Source organism: Callithrix jacchus, chromosome 9, assembly GCF_049354715.1.
Source record: "Callithrix jacchus isolate 240 chromosome 9, calJac240_pri, whole genome shotgun sequence".
In the NCBI taxonomy this organism is placed as follows: domain Eukaryota; kingdom Metazoa; phylum Chordata; class Mammalia; order Primates; family Cebidae; genus Callithrix; species Callithrix jacchus.
Genome location: NC_133510.1, coordinates 48,795,131 through 48,813,529, shown reverse-complemented (window position 1 = coordinate 48,813,529; position 18,399 = coordinate 48,795,131). Strand labels below are relative to the sequence as shown.

At 33.3% G+C, this 18,399-nt stretch overlaps 1 protein-coding gene across 50 annotated transcripts in view; it reads right to left on the bottom strand.

Moving 5' to 3' along the window:
- C2CD5 (C2 calcium dependent domain containing 5) overlaps positions 1–18,399 on the bottom strand; it is a 93,480-nt gene that overhangs the window by 34,452 nt on the left and 40,629 nt on the right. For 27 of the 50 annotated variants that reach the window (XM_078336067.1, XM_078336066.1, XM_035256085.3 and 24 more), the window contains 2 exons: positions 5,335–5,449; positions 2,243–2,338 (listed from right to left, as the gene is read on the bottom strand). In XM_078336067.1, the coding sequence (XP_078192193.1) occupies positions 2,243–2,338; positions 5,335–5,449 (211 nt within the window). Of the gene's footprint in view, positions 1–2,242; positions 2,339–5,334; positions 5,450–14,777; positions 14,844–18,399 lie in introns of all 50 variants that reach the window. The other 23 variants (XM_078336065.1, XM_035256080.3, XM_078336048.1 and 20 more) reach the window with 1 other exon arrangement.

The following is an 18,399-nucleotide window of genomic DNA, read 5'->3' as shown; positions in this document are numbered from 1 at the left end:
CTGGTATATTAGAACTAACAGAGAAGTCAGACATCTGAATGGAACTGTGTGAACCTGAACAAGTAAATTATTTAACCTCTCAGAACCTCCTTTATAAAACTGACAATGTACCTAGAGAAGTTTGTGGGTTTCTTTGGAGAGTAAATAAGAAAACTATAGCTAAACACACTCACCTCCCCAGTATAATGTTCACTATATAACAGCAAATAGCTCCACTTAGCCTGAAACCAACCTGAGATAACTTGCTAAGTCACACTAAGCACTAACTAGCAGGCCTTATGTTTAAATTTCAGTTTGTTTGGATCCAAAACCAATGTGTTATAAGGGGGTACAAAAGGATGAAAACTGAAGCAATTTTTAACTAAACAGCTCAACACAAATTTCAACATTAGAGGTATATATAAGGAATAAAAATAAAAGTATTAAAATTTATGAAAGCATTTCGAATATGAAATATACACAGGGATTATCCCTGAATAGTGAGATCATAAGGAATCTTTTCTTCCTTCTACTTCCTTTCTTCCTTTTACTTCCTTCTACTCTCCTACATTCTCTAATTTTTTTCTAATAAGCAATAGTAATTTTATAGCAGAAAGAAAAGACATTTTCCTTTTTTTTTTTTCAACTAGAGATGGCAGCTATTTATAACTACCATATAAGAAAGAGAATGTACTGTATCCATCCAAGCTACATGGGAAAGGTCATTTGTTAAATTAGGCTTCCTATCAACTCAACAATGAAATCTACAGACATGTAAGAACTATACTGAATCACTGGTACAACTCACTGCCAAAGAGAGTTTTCTCAATAGAACATTCTAATTATTTAGTGTGCTTCAAAATGCCCCACCTTCACTTTACTATTTACAATGACCTTTAAGGCTATGGAATTTATAATAGTCAATTTCCATTATAATACTGACGAAAGTGACCAAGTTCCTCTTGTGAATACCAGAACTAGAATATCTTAAGTTATAAATGCTTGCAAATTTACATTAAATTTGACAAGACACAGAATTTTTTTGCTTCCTTTTTTTTCTAAGATAGTCTCACTCTGTTGCCCAGGTTAGAGACCAGTGGTGCCATCTTGGCACACTTCAAACTCCACCTCCCAGGCTAAAGCAATTCTCCTGCCTTAGCCTTCTGAGTAGCTGGGATTACAGGCACCCGCCATCAGGCCAGGCTAATTTTTGTATTTTTAGTGGAGATGGAGTTTCACCATGTTGGCCAGGCTGGTCTTAAACTCCTGACCTCAAGTGGTCCACCTGCCTGAGCCTCCCAAAGTGCTGGAATTATAGGTGTAAGCCACTGCACTTGGTCTTGCTTCCTTTCTTAATACATACTTAATATATTAATAATGGGGAGAAAAGTAAATATTGTGGAAAAGCACATTGTGGAATAAGGAGTAATTAAAATCTGTATTATCCAGGTAGACTCTGGTACTAAACTAATATACAGTCTAACTTCCATATCCATGGGGTCGGCATCTGTGAATTCAACCAACCATAAGTTGGAAATACTCAGAAAAATAACAAAAAGCCCACAAAGTTCAAAAAGCAAAGCTTGAATTTGCCACATGCTAAGCATTACACTGAATCCATGAAAATGAAATGATGAACAGGAATTATATCAGGTATCATAAATAATCTAGAGATTATTTAAAGTCTAGGAGAGAATGTGCATACGTTACATGCAAATACACCATTTTATATAAGGGACTTGAGCATCTACAGATTTTGGTATCTGCAAGAGGTCCTGGAACCAATTCTTATGGACACAAAAGGACCATATATATTATATCTATATATAATCTTGATAAGATATAGTACTTTTATTAATTTGTAAATTAAGAATTGTTTTTATAAAAATTGTTTCATAACCTCTTTCTGTTTCTGGAGGTGAGGCAGAAGAAAAAGAAAGGAAGAAAAAAATCAAGAGATATTATTTCTATATCATGACAAACAAAAAAAAAGTACACTTGCAATTCTTCAGTTGGTAATCATACATGTCACTTATCAAGATACTAGGAACAATAAACAATAACGTGTGCCATAATAGTGCAGAATCCAATACTCCTCTGTTACTGTGGGTTAGTTAAAAACGAGTCAAGTGCTTGCTCCTGATTTTTACATTGTACTACTGTAAGCCACACTACAGAGAAGAATTATCCCAACTCTGAGAAAAAAAAGTCAACCTCTCCCTTCTCTGCCCCTATGAAAAATAAGCCAGGCTGCCATGACAACCTCTGTTCCAAACAGCCTTCCACGGTGCCATCCTGCAGAAATCTAGGATTCAGTACAGCCGCTGTGCCAGATGCAGATAAAATGCAGACCTCTTCACTATAAAGGAAAAAACACAAGCAAGTTAACATTTTCACACAGTGCAACTTTGGAAAATGCTAAATATCAAAATGATTATTATAACAGTGACAATTTAAGTTCAAGTTAGACTCTACTAAATAATAAATAATAGATATATAAGATTAACCTCCTAAACCTAGCCTAAAAAACAGAAGTAACTTTATTTGAATGGAGAGGGCAAGAACTCCTCATAAATTAAAAATTGAAAAAAAGATAAAGTATTAATATTAAAGACAATAACTTCATTGAAAACATGGCAAGGCTGAAAGAATGAAATGTTTCAAAATATAACCAGTAATAAATTATATTGCTGAATCTAGCATTAATCAATTAAATTATATTAAAATTATCTTTAAATGTATAGTTTTATTAAAATTATTCTAAAAGCATAACTATGTATCTCTATATAGGTGATTTATATAGCTTAATCTAAATTTAAATAATTATATAGGTTTCTGTAATATACAAAATATACTACATGAAGCTTAAACCATATTATCATATAACAGAAAACTAATATTCAAAATAATTTTTAAATTCTTTATTATATGTCACCCAATTTGAAAGCTAAAAAATTAAACAATCAACATAATTATTGAATGAGATCACCCAAACAAATGAGAAAAGTGGCAACCTAGGGATGAAATGCTGAAAACAAGCTGAAAAGAAAACAAAAGCCTAAGAGAACAGGGAAGGAACAGTCACTTGAACTGTAAATAAAGGGAGACCAGGCTTAAAGTATAGGTAGGAATTAAGGATGTCAGAAGGAGTAACCTGGAACCACTGAGGCCTTCGAATCAGGAAGCTACAAGAGCAGAAGTGTGTTTCAGAAAGTTTAAACCAGTAACAGAAAGTAACATGGGCTAGAACAGAAAAGATTATTAAAAATTTAAATACAAAGATTTCTTTGAGGTCTAGAAAGGAAGAAAAGCTTCTGTCAGATGAACTCAAACTTCTAAGTAAGTTAACTCAATTCATTTGGAGACTCCCCCATCTGTGACCTGTCTTCAGCCATCCTGAGTCTACATCCTGTGGGCTTCTTTTTTTTGCTACTCTTTCAAGCGTTGAATGCATCTATTAAGCTTTGAAGCCGCTCCTCATGCCTCTTTTTATTTATATAATTCATATTCACTCCGCAAAACCCAATTTAAGCAACAGTTACTTCACTGACACTTTCTTCCAATTCTACTTCAAGCTTTCAGCCCTCTAGGATACCAAAGCATCCTATATCTCAATCTTAAAAATTATTTTACATCATAATTTTCCAATTAATGTAAATATACCAAGAACTATGTCCTTTAAAACCGTATCTCTGGCCAGGCACAGTGGCTCACACCTGTAATCCCAGCGCTTTGGAAGGCTGAGGCAGGCGGATCACCTCAGGAGTGGTAAGGAGTTCGAGACCAGCCTGGCCAACATGGTGAAACCCTGTCTCCACTAAAAATACATAAATTGGCCGGGCATGGTGGCAGGTACCTATAATCCCAGCTACTTGAGAGGCTGAGGTGAGAGAATCACTTGAACCTGGGAGGCGGAGGTTGCAGTGAGCCGAAATCACACTCCTGCACTCCAGCCGGGGTCAAAGAGCAAAACTTCACCTCTAAACACACACACACACACACACACACACACACACACACACACACACACACACACACACACCTCTAAGCCCTGAAAGTTTATGACATTAAATCCATGAATGAGGGAAGACAACCAGGAAGTAAGGCAAGATAAGCACGACAAAGTTAGTAGTTAACAAGAGTAGAACAGCTACTATGGAAATAAACAGTCCAGGAGTATAACACATGATCTGCAAAGGAAAAGAAAAGCCCACAGAAGATTAAATAATATGGCTCCGTGGTGTCCATATTTACTATAGTTTAATGATTTTTCCCTAACAATAAGGATCAGAGCAGAGGATCTGAAAGTAAGAATATCTAAGAATACACAGTAGACAAATAAGACAGAAGGTTAAACAGTTTCTAGATAATATCAATTGTAAACTTTTGACGGGGCTGAAAGTAGGGTTCAAAGATGGCAAAAGAACAAGAAAAGCCAGAACCTAAGTAAGGAGCTGAGAAAACAACTGGTTATCATAAGTTCAAAATAAACTACATATAAAAGAGCAAATGATATTGACAGAAAAACGTTAAGTTGTGATCTGAGAGTAAAATTTTAGTTTCAAAATTTTAAAGCGGAACAGTTTCAAGAGATACTCAGGTCCAAAATATGGTTGAAAGTTAAATGGGATCAGAGGACTTGAGAGTAAGAAACTATAATGCCAGCTGCTAGAATGAACATAATCATATGTAACTGGAGGAGGTAGCAGAGAAGTAACTAAGAAAGGCAGGAAGAATGCTTTGGAGGTAGCTAATCAAACAGTAGAGTGGCACACACTTTAAAGGAGAAGAGACTGTTCAAATGAATGGAAGGGGAAAAAGTTATAGAAAACCAAGAGTATGAAAGCCCCTTCCTAATTTGTCAGTGTTAGGAAGAATGATTTGTTAGCAGGAGAAAGTTACATTACAGTAGGTAAAAGGAGGCAGAATGAGTTTATGGACAAACTTTAAAGACACATGGCAATTTATTTACAGTAGATCAAGGGTTGCAAAGGTTCCAGTGGAAAAAGTTAACACAGTTATCCACACTATAGTAAAGTAAGCTTAGAGTTAATATTTGCTATGTGCCAGTATTATATTCTCATTTAATCACTGATTTAAATGATTAACTGATCTGTGGTATTATCTCCATTTTAATGTACAAATTGAGGCTCAAAAGAGTTAAATAACTTTCTCAAAGTTACGCAGTCATTAAGTGGCAAAGACGGCATATGAACCTTGATCTAATGTACTCTAAAGCCCATGTTCCTGATCTCTGTGCTCTTCTCTTTCATTTTATTTGCATAAAGCTTTTCCCCTTTCAGATGACAATCTAAATTACAGTGTCTAGAAAATCAAGTTGTTATTATCATTTACCAGATGCTAGTTGATTCACTGTAGCCCACTACAGCATGACAGCCTAATGCTTTAGCATGTGATTTTATTTCTTGTCTGATTTCTGCCCACCATGCATCTCGAGTTTCTGGTTCATCTGAAAAATAAATTTTAAATCAGTTTATTACTCAATAGCACATTATCTATATGAACATGAAATGTTTAAAATAAACATACTATGGGAAGTAAAGATGTATTGTCCTGTAATGGATTTTTTAACTTCATATCTTTAAAATGCTACTTCTCAAAATAAGATTTAACATTTTAAACTCAATGATGGGAAAACAAACTAGCTAACTGTCTTTGCCTTATTACTTTAAGAGATACCCATAGGAATGTATGATTAGATATAATTTTTAGTGTAGACCCAGAGTTTCCAAATTCTAATCTTAACTATGATTAGAATTTAAGAATTAGACTAAGAGAATATTCTATGCCTCACCTCACTGAGTGAACAATGTATGTGTTATATCCATAAATTTAATTTTAATTCTGGTTTCATTTCTTGGTACCTATTTTTTTATAACTCACTATATTCTGGATTCTTTCCAAGGCAAAGATTTGTCAATGTTAAAAAGAGAAAGCTATCTGCAAGCCATCCTTCTACAGAGATGTAGGTCTTTAGGCAAAGTAAAAGAAATAAATAGACTAAACTAATTTAAAAAAAAAAGGAAGCAAATACACTTAAAAACTTAACATAAATAATTTGTCAATGTATATAAGGGCCAATTTCAGATAGAACATTTTATGTATTGGTTTGTAATTTTTAAAAATAATTTAGAATTACAGAATTCTATTTTATTACCAAAGAGAAGTCCAATATTGCTTGTAATGGAGCACTGTAAATGGAGCATCTGTCATACATATTTTCCTAATCACTTGCATTTAGTTGCAAACTACTGGTGACAGCAGCCGCAAATTATAGTAACTTTTTATGTACAATGATGTTAAAAACAGAAAGTCTATAATTAGCATATCATGATTTATTTCTTTTTGTGACCAATTCTCCTTTGGGAACAACCTGAGATAGAAAAAAAAAAAATCAATTCTATAGAACGCTAAGCTCTTATTGTAAATTTTCCATATAAAAGACACTATTAGAAATCTAAAAAAAAAAATCAGAAGTTTCTATTTTTGAATTGCAATATATATTCAATTTTCAAAATATGTTTTTTAAAATTAGTAGAATAAATAGCATTATACTCACTAGTAAAATAGTGAAGACAGCAAAGTAAAGAAAGGTTAAGAGGCGTGTTATAGCTCACATTCCTATGATGAAATTTTTGTTTCCTCCACAGGGAGGAAGATCAGCAAAAGGGAGAAATAAGGAGATAAAAGCCAAAACTACAAATGATGCCAGCCAGTTCTTGAATTAACGTTTTGGTTCCAAGACAGTGCTACCCTAAAACTTTCTTTCAGAAGAAAAGAAAGTAATGCAGAATTCAGGAAACTGAGGAAAAGATCAAAGCACAAGATAAAATGAAGAAGAGAAATAGGAAAGACTACAATATGGTATTAGCAATCAATGTTATAAATTAAGAAATGTGTGAACAACTACGTGACCCTATTTACACAAATACCATTTGTGTTAAAGAATTTCTTCATATTCCTAAATGAAATGTATGTATTAACAGCAAAAATACACCTCCAAATCCATACTCTCTTTTTCTTCTAAGACATACACACTATGGACCAATCTGAACAACCATTTAACATCAGCCTTTCCTAAGAGAGAATTTTTGTATCATAAGATGAACTATTATTCAAATGGTTGCCCTAATCTATTAAATTATTTAAGATTCTGAGAAAATCATTATAACAAATAACTATAGAAATGTATCTCTGTTTAGAAAATACCTATTTTCCCAAAAGACTGCATGAAATAAAAAGTCTAACTTTTCTTAAACTCACTAATACAACCTACTACTTACTTTTTAAACCATTCTAGAAGTTTAAAATACTATTTTCTAAATCAAACAACTATGTACTATGTATTTTTTAAGAATAGATTTTTTTCACATTAGGTTTGCCTACATCTGTAAAGTAATACGCGATAGCTTTACTGCTTTAAAAATGAATTTTACAGAAAGTAATCCAAAAACACTGTTTTAAAACTTAATGAAAAATGGAGGAAGCTACTTAAGTTCTACATATATTTATTTTTAAAAGGCCAGTATGTCTAAATGGGAAAATATATTATAACAATTTCTATGAGATACCACAGAGAAAACAAAGTTCATTTACATTAAACTTACCTTAGTATAACACATAAAATAATCATATAATTAAACCAAACACTATGAAAGAGTAAGTGGCTGATTCAAAAAACAAACAAACAAAAAAGCTGAATGCAGCGCAAGTGGAGCATTCATATTCTTCTGACAAATTCACAAGCAGCCTTTATTTTAACACATGAGCCACACAATTGCACATGGGGATGCCATTACTGTATTTAATAATGTATTTACAAGTTTAATACAAAGCTAAAGAGTTACATAACATGGGAGCTAAGGAAGCAAATGGCATATGTCCACACTCCAGAAAACTTCTAAATTTGGGTTTTTGGCTAAAGCGAAAGCTCAAAGAACGAAGGGTTTGCAAAGCAGATTCAGCATACAGGAGCCAGAAACAGTGGATATTTTGGCGCATGCTTGGATCAGGTGACAGTACAGACTGAAAACTATGGCAGCTCACTGAAATGGTTACAGAAAGTAATGGCCCTAGATTTTAGGTGAAAGCAAGGCAAGCATACAGTAGGGAGCACTTAATCACAAACTGGTAATTGTATTAACAATTATCTACAACTGTAAGCAAGAGACTAAAGGAAAAATTTTGGCTACTAAATTTAGGTGGTATTTAATTAAAACAAAATTAAGATTAATTTATTAAAGAAAAGTTAAATTTATCTTCAAAGCTTATTTTATACTCACGTCAGACATGAGCTAAAGAATCCTCAAGTAGTAATTATGATTCAGCCTAACCTATTACCAATAAAAATTCAGAGATATCATAGTATTTAATCCCTATAATAGAATGTTTAAGGTTTAAAAACTGATAACTACAGTCTCCTAGGAATGTATTGTGTTTTCCTATAAGAAACACACTAATGAATTTGAATTATTTTATTCACCCTACAAAAGCACAAAATTGAGGATACTATACTAATATAAAAGCAAACAAAGTCTGGTTTAAAACTTTGTGGCAACTATATATGCCACACATGAAATGATACAATTTAGGTATTTGAAGAATATACAGCTGAGATGTGAGGTCACATTTAATAAACATTTCAAAGATGTTAAGAATGAAATCTCTTCACCTTAAACACCATGTTTCTCCTGATAATCTACAGAATTTATAATTATAAAAGGTTATCATTTTAGGTGAAATAAATATTTAATTATTATACAAATTATATTTCATACTATTTTATATTTCTTCTATGTGTTAAAACTCTTTGTAGATAATATCGCAAATCTTTTAATATATCCTCTTAATAGCAGGCATGAACTGAGCTCTAAAACAATCCTCACTGATGTCTCTTTAGGGGCAATGTCAGTACACTTGGGTTGATGTCAACATTTATTCATTTTTACTATGTTACATTTCTAGAGCATGGCCATAGCTTGATATCTTGCCATCTTTTTAATATTTTATCTTGTTTCTGAAGTGCAGGTGAAACTGGTAAAATTCTAAAATGGCAGTTTATATCTCAGAAAATAACCCTGTGAACAACTCAAAATAATATGCCTTTACTAAACTCAACCTCTTTGAGATTTTAGGCAATCACACATTTGGCAACTAAGAAACACCGACTACGTGAAATGTCAAGTTCAATCCATTTTTATATAGCTCTGGGAGAGAATAACTCTGCCTTGCAGATTCTTCTAATATGGTTAGAAGAAAAAAGAAATTGTTCTAATGTTTTAAAGCAGAGTGACTATAGTTAACACTGTACTGTATATTTCAAAACAGCTACGAGAGAACTTGAAATGTTCCCAACACATAGAGATGATAAACACTCAAGGTGATGGATACTCCAAATACCCTGATTTGATCATTGCTTATTCTATGCATGTAACAAAACAAGACATGTACCCCATAAATATAAACAAATATTATATATCAATTAAAAAAAGTATTTAAAAAATGGACCGTTATTTAACCTAATTTATAAATCAACAAAAGGAGATAAAATGTTAGGTTGGATCAAAGGGTTTTAATAAAATGATAATCTATCATGTTAAAGGACAGTATAAAAAGCTATATTCCCAAATACCTGAAAATAACATTCCAACTGCTAACCTCTTGAAGAAGATAAATTTCCCCTAATGATAAAGAAATTAGAGAGTTCAGGTTCAAGGGAGGATATAACCTCAAACTGGGTGAGGATCCGTAGACCAGGAAGAAGATTCTCATTACAGAGGAAGTTTTGTGCAAATACAGAGCAAACATCAAGACCTAGTAATTTGGGATGTTAGGATGAAGTTAAGATATAATCCATGTTGGACCATACTGGAGTCTTTACTATCTGTAAATTCAGGAAGTCAAATGTGTAATCTACTCCATAACTGTGATATTTCACTGCACACACACACACATGCACACAGACACAATGTAACTGGATTTTCATTACTCTAAAAATTGCTGGTAATATAGAAAAGCTCACATATCACACATGCTGTATGTATGCCATCTTGGATCTTGAACTCTTATTTATCTAATTCCTGAAAACCTTATTAAAATAGGAAAACCAAAAGCTGTGTAACTACTTTAGGTATAGTTTGCACATCTGCTCATAAGTATCTCTCAGAAAAAATAATACTTGCTGAGATAATCAGCAGAATTTAAGTTCCAAGGCAGCCTACCACCTACCTCTATTTAACTAATACACACATATCCATACACCAAAATAATGTTAAGAATTACCCTAGACTTGTGTGTACAGGATGTCTGCCTGGCTTAACAATGATGTTTCCAGTACCCAACACAGTGTTCAACACATGGTAGGCACTCCACAAACATCCACTGAATAAAAACTTAATCAAATTGAAACTTAAAATTAAAAACAAATTCATTCAGATGAGCAGACTGATATGTACATTCTATAAACATATCCTTATATAATCAGGTGACTCACATTTTGTTACCATTAAATATTTTTAAAGTAATCATTGTACTTATTTTTATAGGACATAACTATTCACTTTTGCTTCTAAAATAAAATGAACTTTTGAAACAACTACAATTCTGATGGCTAACAAAAGAGACTAATATTTTTGAATTGTGAACCATTAATCCAAAGCTTGCCTTATTACTAGTAAAAGTTTATTATATGATTGAGAAAATCTTAAGTTTAATATGTCCTAAGATCTACCATCTGCCTAAAATAAAATTTGTTTAAAAACCCTTTAAAAATATTCTCAAAAACAAACGAAAGGCTATCTAGTGTTAAACAATTGTTTTACTAACTCAGGACTTAAAATATAAACTCAAAAATTTTGTCTAAGATCGAAAGCTATCTCCAACTAATAAATAATTACATTTTGATACCATACTATAAAACTACTTTATTTCTTCTTGCCACTTCCTGAAAAAGTATCTAAGCTGACATGCAATCTATACAAAAAAAAATAGCAAATTATCTGCAACTATCAAGATTATCACTGATTTAAATATTATATATGTGAGCAACTCAAATACTTCTAGTGGTAACTCAGGGGAAAAAAATAAAATTTGAAAAATGAGTTAGGACTATTAAAATTTACTCTTTAAATATTTTCTCATCTCAACTTCCAAATAAACTTGAGTTTCCAAAGGGTAGAACTCAACTGCTAAGTATAATTTTAGAGCTGCAGGCATGTGGAATAATTCCTCTTTCTTTCTCTTGCCTTGAAAGCAGAGAAGAACCTGCTTCATTTGCCACATTTCACTAGTTACTAGGTCCTGCTGTTCTTATATTCAAAATGTCTCATTAATTTATAGTTAAGAGAGGTTCTGAAGCCAGAGTTCAGGTACAACTGTGGCTCAGCCACTTTTCAACTATTCACCTTTGGAAAACTACTGTTTCACTTTGCTCACCTACAAAATAGGAAATCAGTGCCAACCTCATAGATCTGTTTTGGGGATTAAATGGCCTACAATTATAAAGCACTTAAAAGAGTATGTGCCACATAGTAAGTTCTTGATAAATGTAGCTCTCTTATCACCACCAAAACCTAGGTTACCTATATAGCCAAGGTTACCACACAGTCTACTAACCCGTCGCCCCGTCTCTAATCTTATTGCCTTTAAAGCCCATTCTCCACTCTATAGTCAATGACCTAATGTAAATGTGACCATGAGCTACCCTTATTCTTATGTACTACCATTCCTAGAATGCCACACACAAGATTTATAAATGCCGCATCCTCCTTCCTAACAGCAACACTTGCCTTCCCTGGCCTTTCTCAAAGTCTATTACCAAGCCAGAAACATAAGCAGTATGATAAGTAAAGGCAAAATTTTAAAAATAAATTCTAATATTACTTCCCTTCTTCCCGCTCTATAAAAACATTTCTAAGGCTGTGTGTGGTGGCTCAAGCCTATAATCCTAGCACTTTGCGGGGCCAAAGCAGAAGGATCACTTGAGGTCAGAGCTCGAAATCAGCCTGGCCAACATGGTGACACCCCGTCTCTACCAAAACACACACACGTACAAGTACACATGTGCACACACACACACACAAATTAGCCAGGCGTGGTGACACACACCTGTAATCCCAGCTACTTGGGAGGCTGAGGCACAAGAATCACTTGAATTTAGGAGGCAGAGATTGCAGTGAGCTGAGATCCCACCACTGTACTCCAGCCTGGGAGACACAGCAAGACTCCATCTCCCAAAAAAAAAAAAAATTATAACACTGTACACTGTAGTTAACACAAACTAAGGCAGCAAAGCAGAAGAAAAGAAGACAAAAAAAAAAAAAGCTAAACCAACCAAGATATTTTGTACTCAGTGGCAAGCAACCTAGTAAGTATAAAGTAACTATGTAAACATCATCAAAAAAGTACTGGCTAGAATATCATTTTGTAAATGCTGGAAGTTTCAAAACCATACTCAAACTATGTATAAACATGGGTCCAAAAACACTGAAATATAAATCTATGTGATTCTCCCAGGTATTCTTCAAATCTGAGCTCAAAAATTACCACTTCTATAAGCTTCCCTCATACACAGAGTTAATCAAGAGTTCCTCTTTAACTCTTTATCTTGTATCACACCATAACGCACAGTAAATTATTTAATGTTTTTCTATCCTCCAAGAATATGAGCTTCATGAAGGCAGGGGGACTGGCAATCTTTCCACCCTAGTACTTAGCAAATTGTATGGCACAAAATAAATTCTGATATTTAAGCTTGCATAATGTCATGTTTTATACAACATGACTGTATAATAACATTTTCCTATATCTTTCCACATTTTAATGTTTCTGAAATAAGAATGTCTGATGATTAATAGGTATGTTTAATATGGTGGTATATATTTTTCTTTTCTCTTGGAAGGTTATCATTAAAATGATGATGCCTCATATAATATAAGGTGCAAAGAAGCCAGGAAATACAGTGTGAATGAGCAATTCTAGCCCTAATAAAAATGGTATCTCAACAATTACTTTCCTAACATGGTCAATTCTTGATTTTCCACATAGGAGAACAATGGCTAAATATTCTCAAATTACAAAGAACAATACATAAATGATTTGCATATGTTTACCTATCTCAAATTTTTCTTCAGAATTATCAGTTATTTTTCCTAAACAAGCATGAAAATCAGTTTTCTGAAGATATACTAGCTCTTACCAGAAAGATTCTAATTACTCAATAAAAAGCACACTACGAGGTGTCATCATATATGTTCTTTTAACATTCTATAACTTATATCCACCTTTTTTCTTCATACACGTCCTACCTGACATTATTTTAAATGATGGCAAGATATACTGCTTCCTCAACCATGTTTTTCTTTGCCAAAGTGTAATTCGGCCTATGTGGGACAATCTCCTTGTAATATCTGTAAGATTTAATTATTACTATTTCCATTTCCAAGATTGTTTCATCATTTGACCAACACATGTCTCACCCTAAACATCTCTGCCCTGACAAGATATCAGTTTCTTATATTATTAATGATCAATCTGCTCTTAATGTCCTTTTTCTATATATCTTTCCACTATATTAATCTGCCTATGTTTTAAAATTTCTTAAGAAATTAACCTAACAAGGTATTTTTCAATTTCTCACTAAAATCCAATTATAAAATATTACACTAACAAATGATCACGTTAATTCTAATCAATGACAGCATGCTGGTAAAAACCTGAATAGGAAATTTCCCTGAGGATTTACCAATTGATATCAATCTACATCTGCAAAGGTTGGACTTACATGGTTTACCAGACTGAATTTAGGTTAATCTACATGATGAACATGATTTACTTCATAGTCAAACATGCATTACTTACATCAAAACTTATATCTTGAACTCCTAAGAACAAAACAAGTTTTCAATATTGAAAAGATTATGAGATATTATCTAAAATTCTGAGCCCCTTGGTGCTTTTGCTTTTCTGTAAGACACACTTTGAGACAAACAACTGAAAAATTTCTTTAGGCAACATACCAGCTTCTGACACTGAATCAAAATGGTTGTATTATTTCAATCTAAAAAATATAATATAAACAATTAGAAATATACATTATTAATGTTTTGGCAAAAGGAAAAATTAATTGCTTTGACTCTAAAGCACATCATCAGCTGTAGCTCTCTATCTTAGTCTGGTTTATTTAAAAGCTACAAACTATATTCATATATAAAGTTACTTTTTAAAAATTATATTCACATGTGAAAAGGGAAGGAGGAAAGTTTAAGAAAGCTGTTAATCCCCAAAAAGTCTGTTCTTAGTTATCAAATCTTGGAACACTTCTAGAATTATAAATAAAAATGCTAACAGTTATACTTTTACAGTATTCTATAGAACACTAAACATATTCTATTCAAATCTAAATTTTAATTTATGAAAAATTACTTATATTTAATAAATATTTGCTTAATCATAAAGTTAATGCCTACATCATTTACCTGATATAAAAACCCATAAAAAGGGTAATAAATATAAATTTAAATGATCATTCTGAAGTTAATCACCTAAGAAAAGTTGCTGCTAATTTATGGTATTCCTATGGCTTTCATTAATTCATTTTCGTTAACACATTTTTTATTTGTATTTCCACTGAAATTACAAGTTATTACATACACAGCACAGAATATATCTGTATAACTGAATTGACCTTAAACCTACTTCATCTAGAACATTTCTAAAAACTTCACTGAGCTGCCATAATTTTTGTCAGCATATGTAGTACTGAATGACCATTAAAATACCTGAATTGAAACTATTCCAGTCTAGCAGTTTGTAAGATCTTGTGTTACCCATAATTCCGACAAAGGCTGAGTTCAAAACAGCAAATTAGTAGATCAGTTTTAGGTGCAGAATAGTAGGAATAAAACAAAAAACACTACAAACAAGAACGCAATTGACAAACACCGCTCGACAGGAACTGGAAAGACACAGACAGCAGAGTTAATAAGAAGTAGAAATAGAAAGGGGAGAAGGAGCATGCTACAGTAATCTAACATTAATCTAATTATTTAATTACCTTCATTTTTAAAACCACCCCATTTTTTCCCTTGTAGTAGTCACCTGTTTGCTCAATATTTACCAAAGGAGGGTGTTCTTTAAAAAAGCCTCCAAAATAATAATCCATAGTTAGCAGGTGGTAGTGGTTTTAAAATAAGATTTTTTTTTCCTTCTATACTGAGAATGAAACAAAAATTTCCCATATTCACTAGTCAAAAAATAGCTGCAAAATTCATTTGAGAATGCAAACATGGCATTTTTAACATTAGCACATGCATCTCAATCCACTGTTAAGTTTCTCTCAGCAGAGTAACTCAGTGTCACAAAATTAAAACACCATCATTAGAGTAGATATTAATCTAGAGTTTTAAGATTCACCTTGTCTTCAATATATTAAAATTTCTTCATAAATAATTACTTAAGAGGCCTGGAGATTAGTAAATGTTCTTAAGAAAATGTTCCTTTTTAGTGCATAATACATAAAAGAATCTGAAGAATGTGACATTTTATTTTATTTTTTGAGATGGAGTCTCCCTCTGTCATACAGGCTAGAGTGCAGTGGCACAATCTCAGCTCACTGCAACCTCCATCTCTAGGGTTCAAGTGAGCCTCCTGCCTCAGCCTCCCAAGTAGATAGGACCACAGACATATGCCACCACGCCCAGCTAATTTTTGTATTTTTGGTAGAGAGAGGGATTCACCATGCTGCCCAGGCTGGTCTTGAACGCCTGAGCTCAAGTGATCTGCCCACCTTGGCCTCCCAAAATGCTGGGATTACAGGTGTGAGCCACTGTGCCCAGCCAGAATGTGATACTTTAAATCAAAATAATATAATACTGGAACCATTAGAATAATTATATGTATTTAACTAAAAATAAAACAAAATGAAAATGTAACTCATACACCATTGAAAGCACTTGTATGTATGTCCATGATTTTTTGGGAAATAATCCATTAATAACTGAGAATTTCTACATGTAAACTGAAAAAAATGCTCTAAACTGGGAGGAAAGGAAGAGAATGGGTGAGCTGGTAATTATAATACACAAAATACATTCCGTAATAAAAATTATTCTTTTCTTCCTTGGAATTAGATTCTTACATTTCTTGCAAAGTTAGCGTGAACTTGCAGGTAAAATAAACCCCAAAATGCAATCAGTTTTGTTTTTAAGTAGTAACATTTTAAATACAACTCTCTACCTTATATTTAAGTAAACTTCATTTGTTCTCCCAGACTCTATAGCTTACTCAGAGTTCATGGAAGCAACAAAATAAAATAAAATAAAATAATTTTTTTTTTTTTTTTTTTTTTTTAGAGACAAGAGTCTCACTCCATCGCCCAGGCTGGAGTATAGTGGCGCAATCTCAGCTCACTGCAACCTCTGCCTCCTGGGTTCAAGCAATTTTCCTGTCTCAGCCTCCCAAGTAGCTGGGACTACAGGTGCCTGCTACCAAGCCCGGCTAATTTTTACATTTTTTTAGTAGAGACATGGTTTCACCTTGTTGGTCAGGCTGGTCTCAAACTCCTGACCTCAGGTGATCCACCCACCTCGGCCTCCCAAAGTGCTGGGATTACAGGTGTGAGCCACCATACCTGGCCCAAAATGTTTTTCAATAAGCAGAAGATATCACCAGTAATTAAATATATTCCTGAAACCATGTTTCTAACTATCAGATCAGTGGGTGCCATATATTAGAATATTTGAGTCAATGGTCCATAGAAACACAGGTAACTAGCCTTGGGTCACAAGGTTGATGTCAGGTATCTTAACTGAGTACTTCTTTGAATTTTCCAAATAATTCAAGTTCCTTAACACAAAGATGTAGTATTTGGCATAGTCTTCAAGACCCCAATATGTTAAACTGGCATCAGTCTGAATTTTTCTTTAAGTACTGTACACAAATACTACAATAAACATCTTATATTGTCCACAAAAATAAGAAACAAGAGAAAAAAAAAACTAAAGAAGGAAAAAAAAAAGAGAAAACCAGTGCTTAAAAGATGTATTTTCCCAGCTTTAGCGTTAAATAATCCTGACTTGCACTGTTTTTCTGAAATCTCATTCAGGGTCCAGAGAATTCCAGTCTTCTCTATAATAAACTCAAATGACATCAAACTACAAGGCATAAATTAAACTTTAAAAAAAGTTAAAGAATAATAACACTCTGTATCCTCAAAAATAGTCATTATCGACAATGTTTTGGTCCAATAACTTCAAAGCATTTTACTCTTTTTACAGCTGTCAATACAAGTCTCACAAAGAGGTTACTAGATGTGACAATTTAAAATTTTCAAAAAATACATATATATATATGCCAAATAAGAATACTAACATAACTTCAGGTTTAACATATGTTGTTTGAGTATCTAGTCAATGAGAAATGCAAGAACACATTCCATATGGAAAGTTCCCACTACCTATCATGCTTGTTTTACACGTAGAAAAATCACCAGAGTATTTCTGATCCAAGCGCCTGAATCCACTGGGACTTTCATTCCTACTTGCTGTTATAATTATGGTCCTATATTTTAAAGAAGTGAGCTACTATGCTTAAACAAAACAAATAGCTACATAAAAGAAACTGTGGGACCAGATGTTGGTTGGTTTGTCTGTTTTTCAATTCTTAGATACTCTACACAATGTTTACAGTTACTTTGTTGCCCAGGCTGGATTCCACCAATGACAGAGTAGAATCCCAGCACAGTGCTAGGATCTGGGTTCTCAGTCTCCTGAGGGCTGCCTGGGCAGGCTGGAGGGGACAGATGGCCGTGGTCTAAGACAGTCCCAGTGTGTTCAAGTTACATAATAAGCTCTAAAAAATGACAGCTCCAGTTGCCTGCTCAGGAAGAGGGTCTTTGACCCACAGACTCATCTGGTTCCCTCTGCTACCAATCTGTTATGACACCCACAGTGTTTACATAGGTCTTATTGTGTTGCCCAGGCTGTTGCCCAAGTATGCTGCCCTGAGCTCAAGCAATCCTCTTGCTCCAGTCTCATGAGTAGCTGGGACTACAGGCACATGCTACTGTGCCCAATTATATTTTTTTCAATACCTGTTTTAAGAACAAGGAAATTAAGTAATCTATAAAGAGCTACTGCTAATGAAAAGAATTAACATCTTAAACTAATGGCCATAATAGTCAATTTATAAAAATTTTTATCTCCCCTGGGTCAAAGAAAATAGCTGAAAAAAGTTATTTAAGGATTTCCTTAAAGTGATACTGTGACCAAAAATAAACCAAGGTTTGTTTTTTACAGAAAAGTAACTAAAATATCCTTAGTTTGATTATTTATAATTAAGATTACTACAAATATATTTAAGTAGCATGCTAGTTTACACTTTCCTTTCTCTTTTCAGATACAT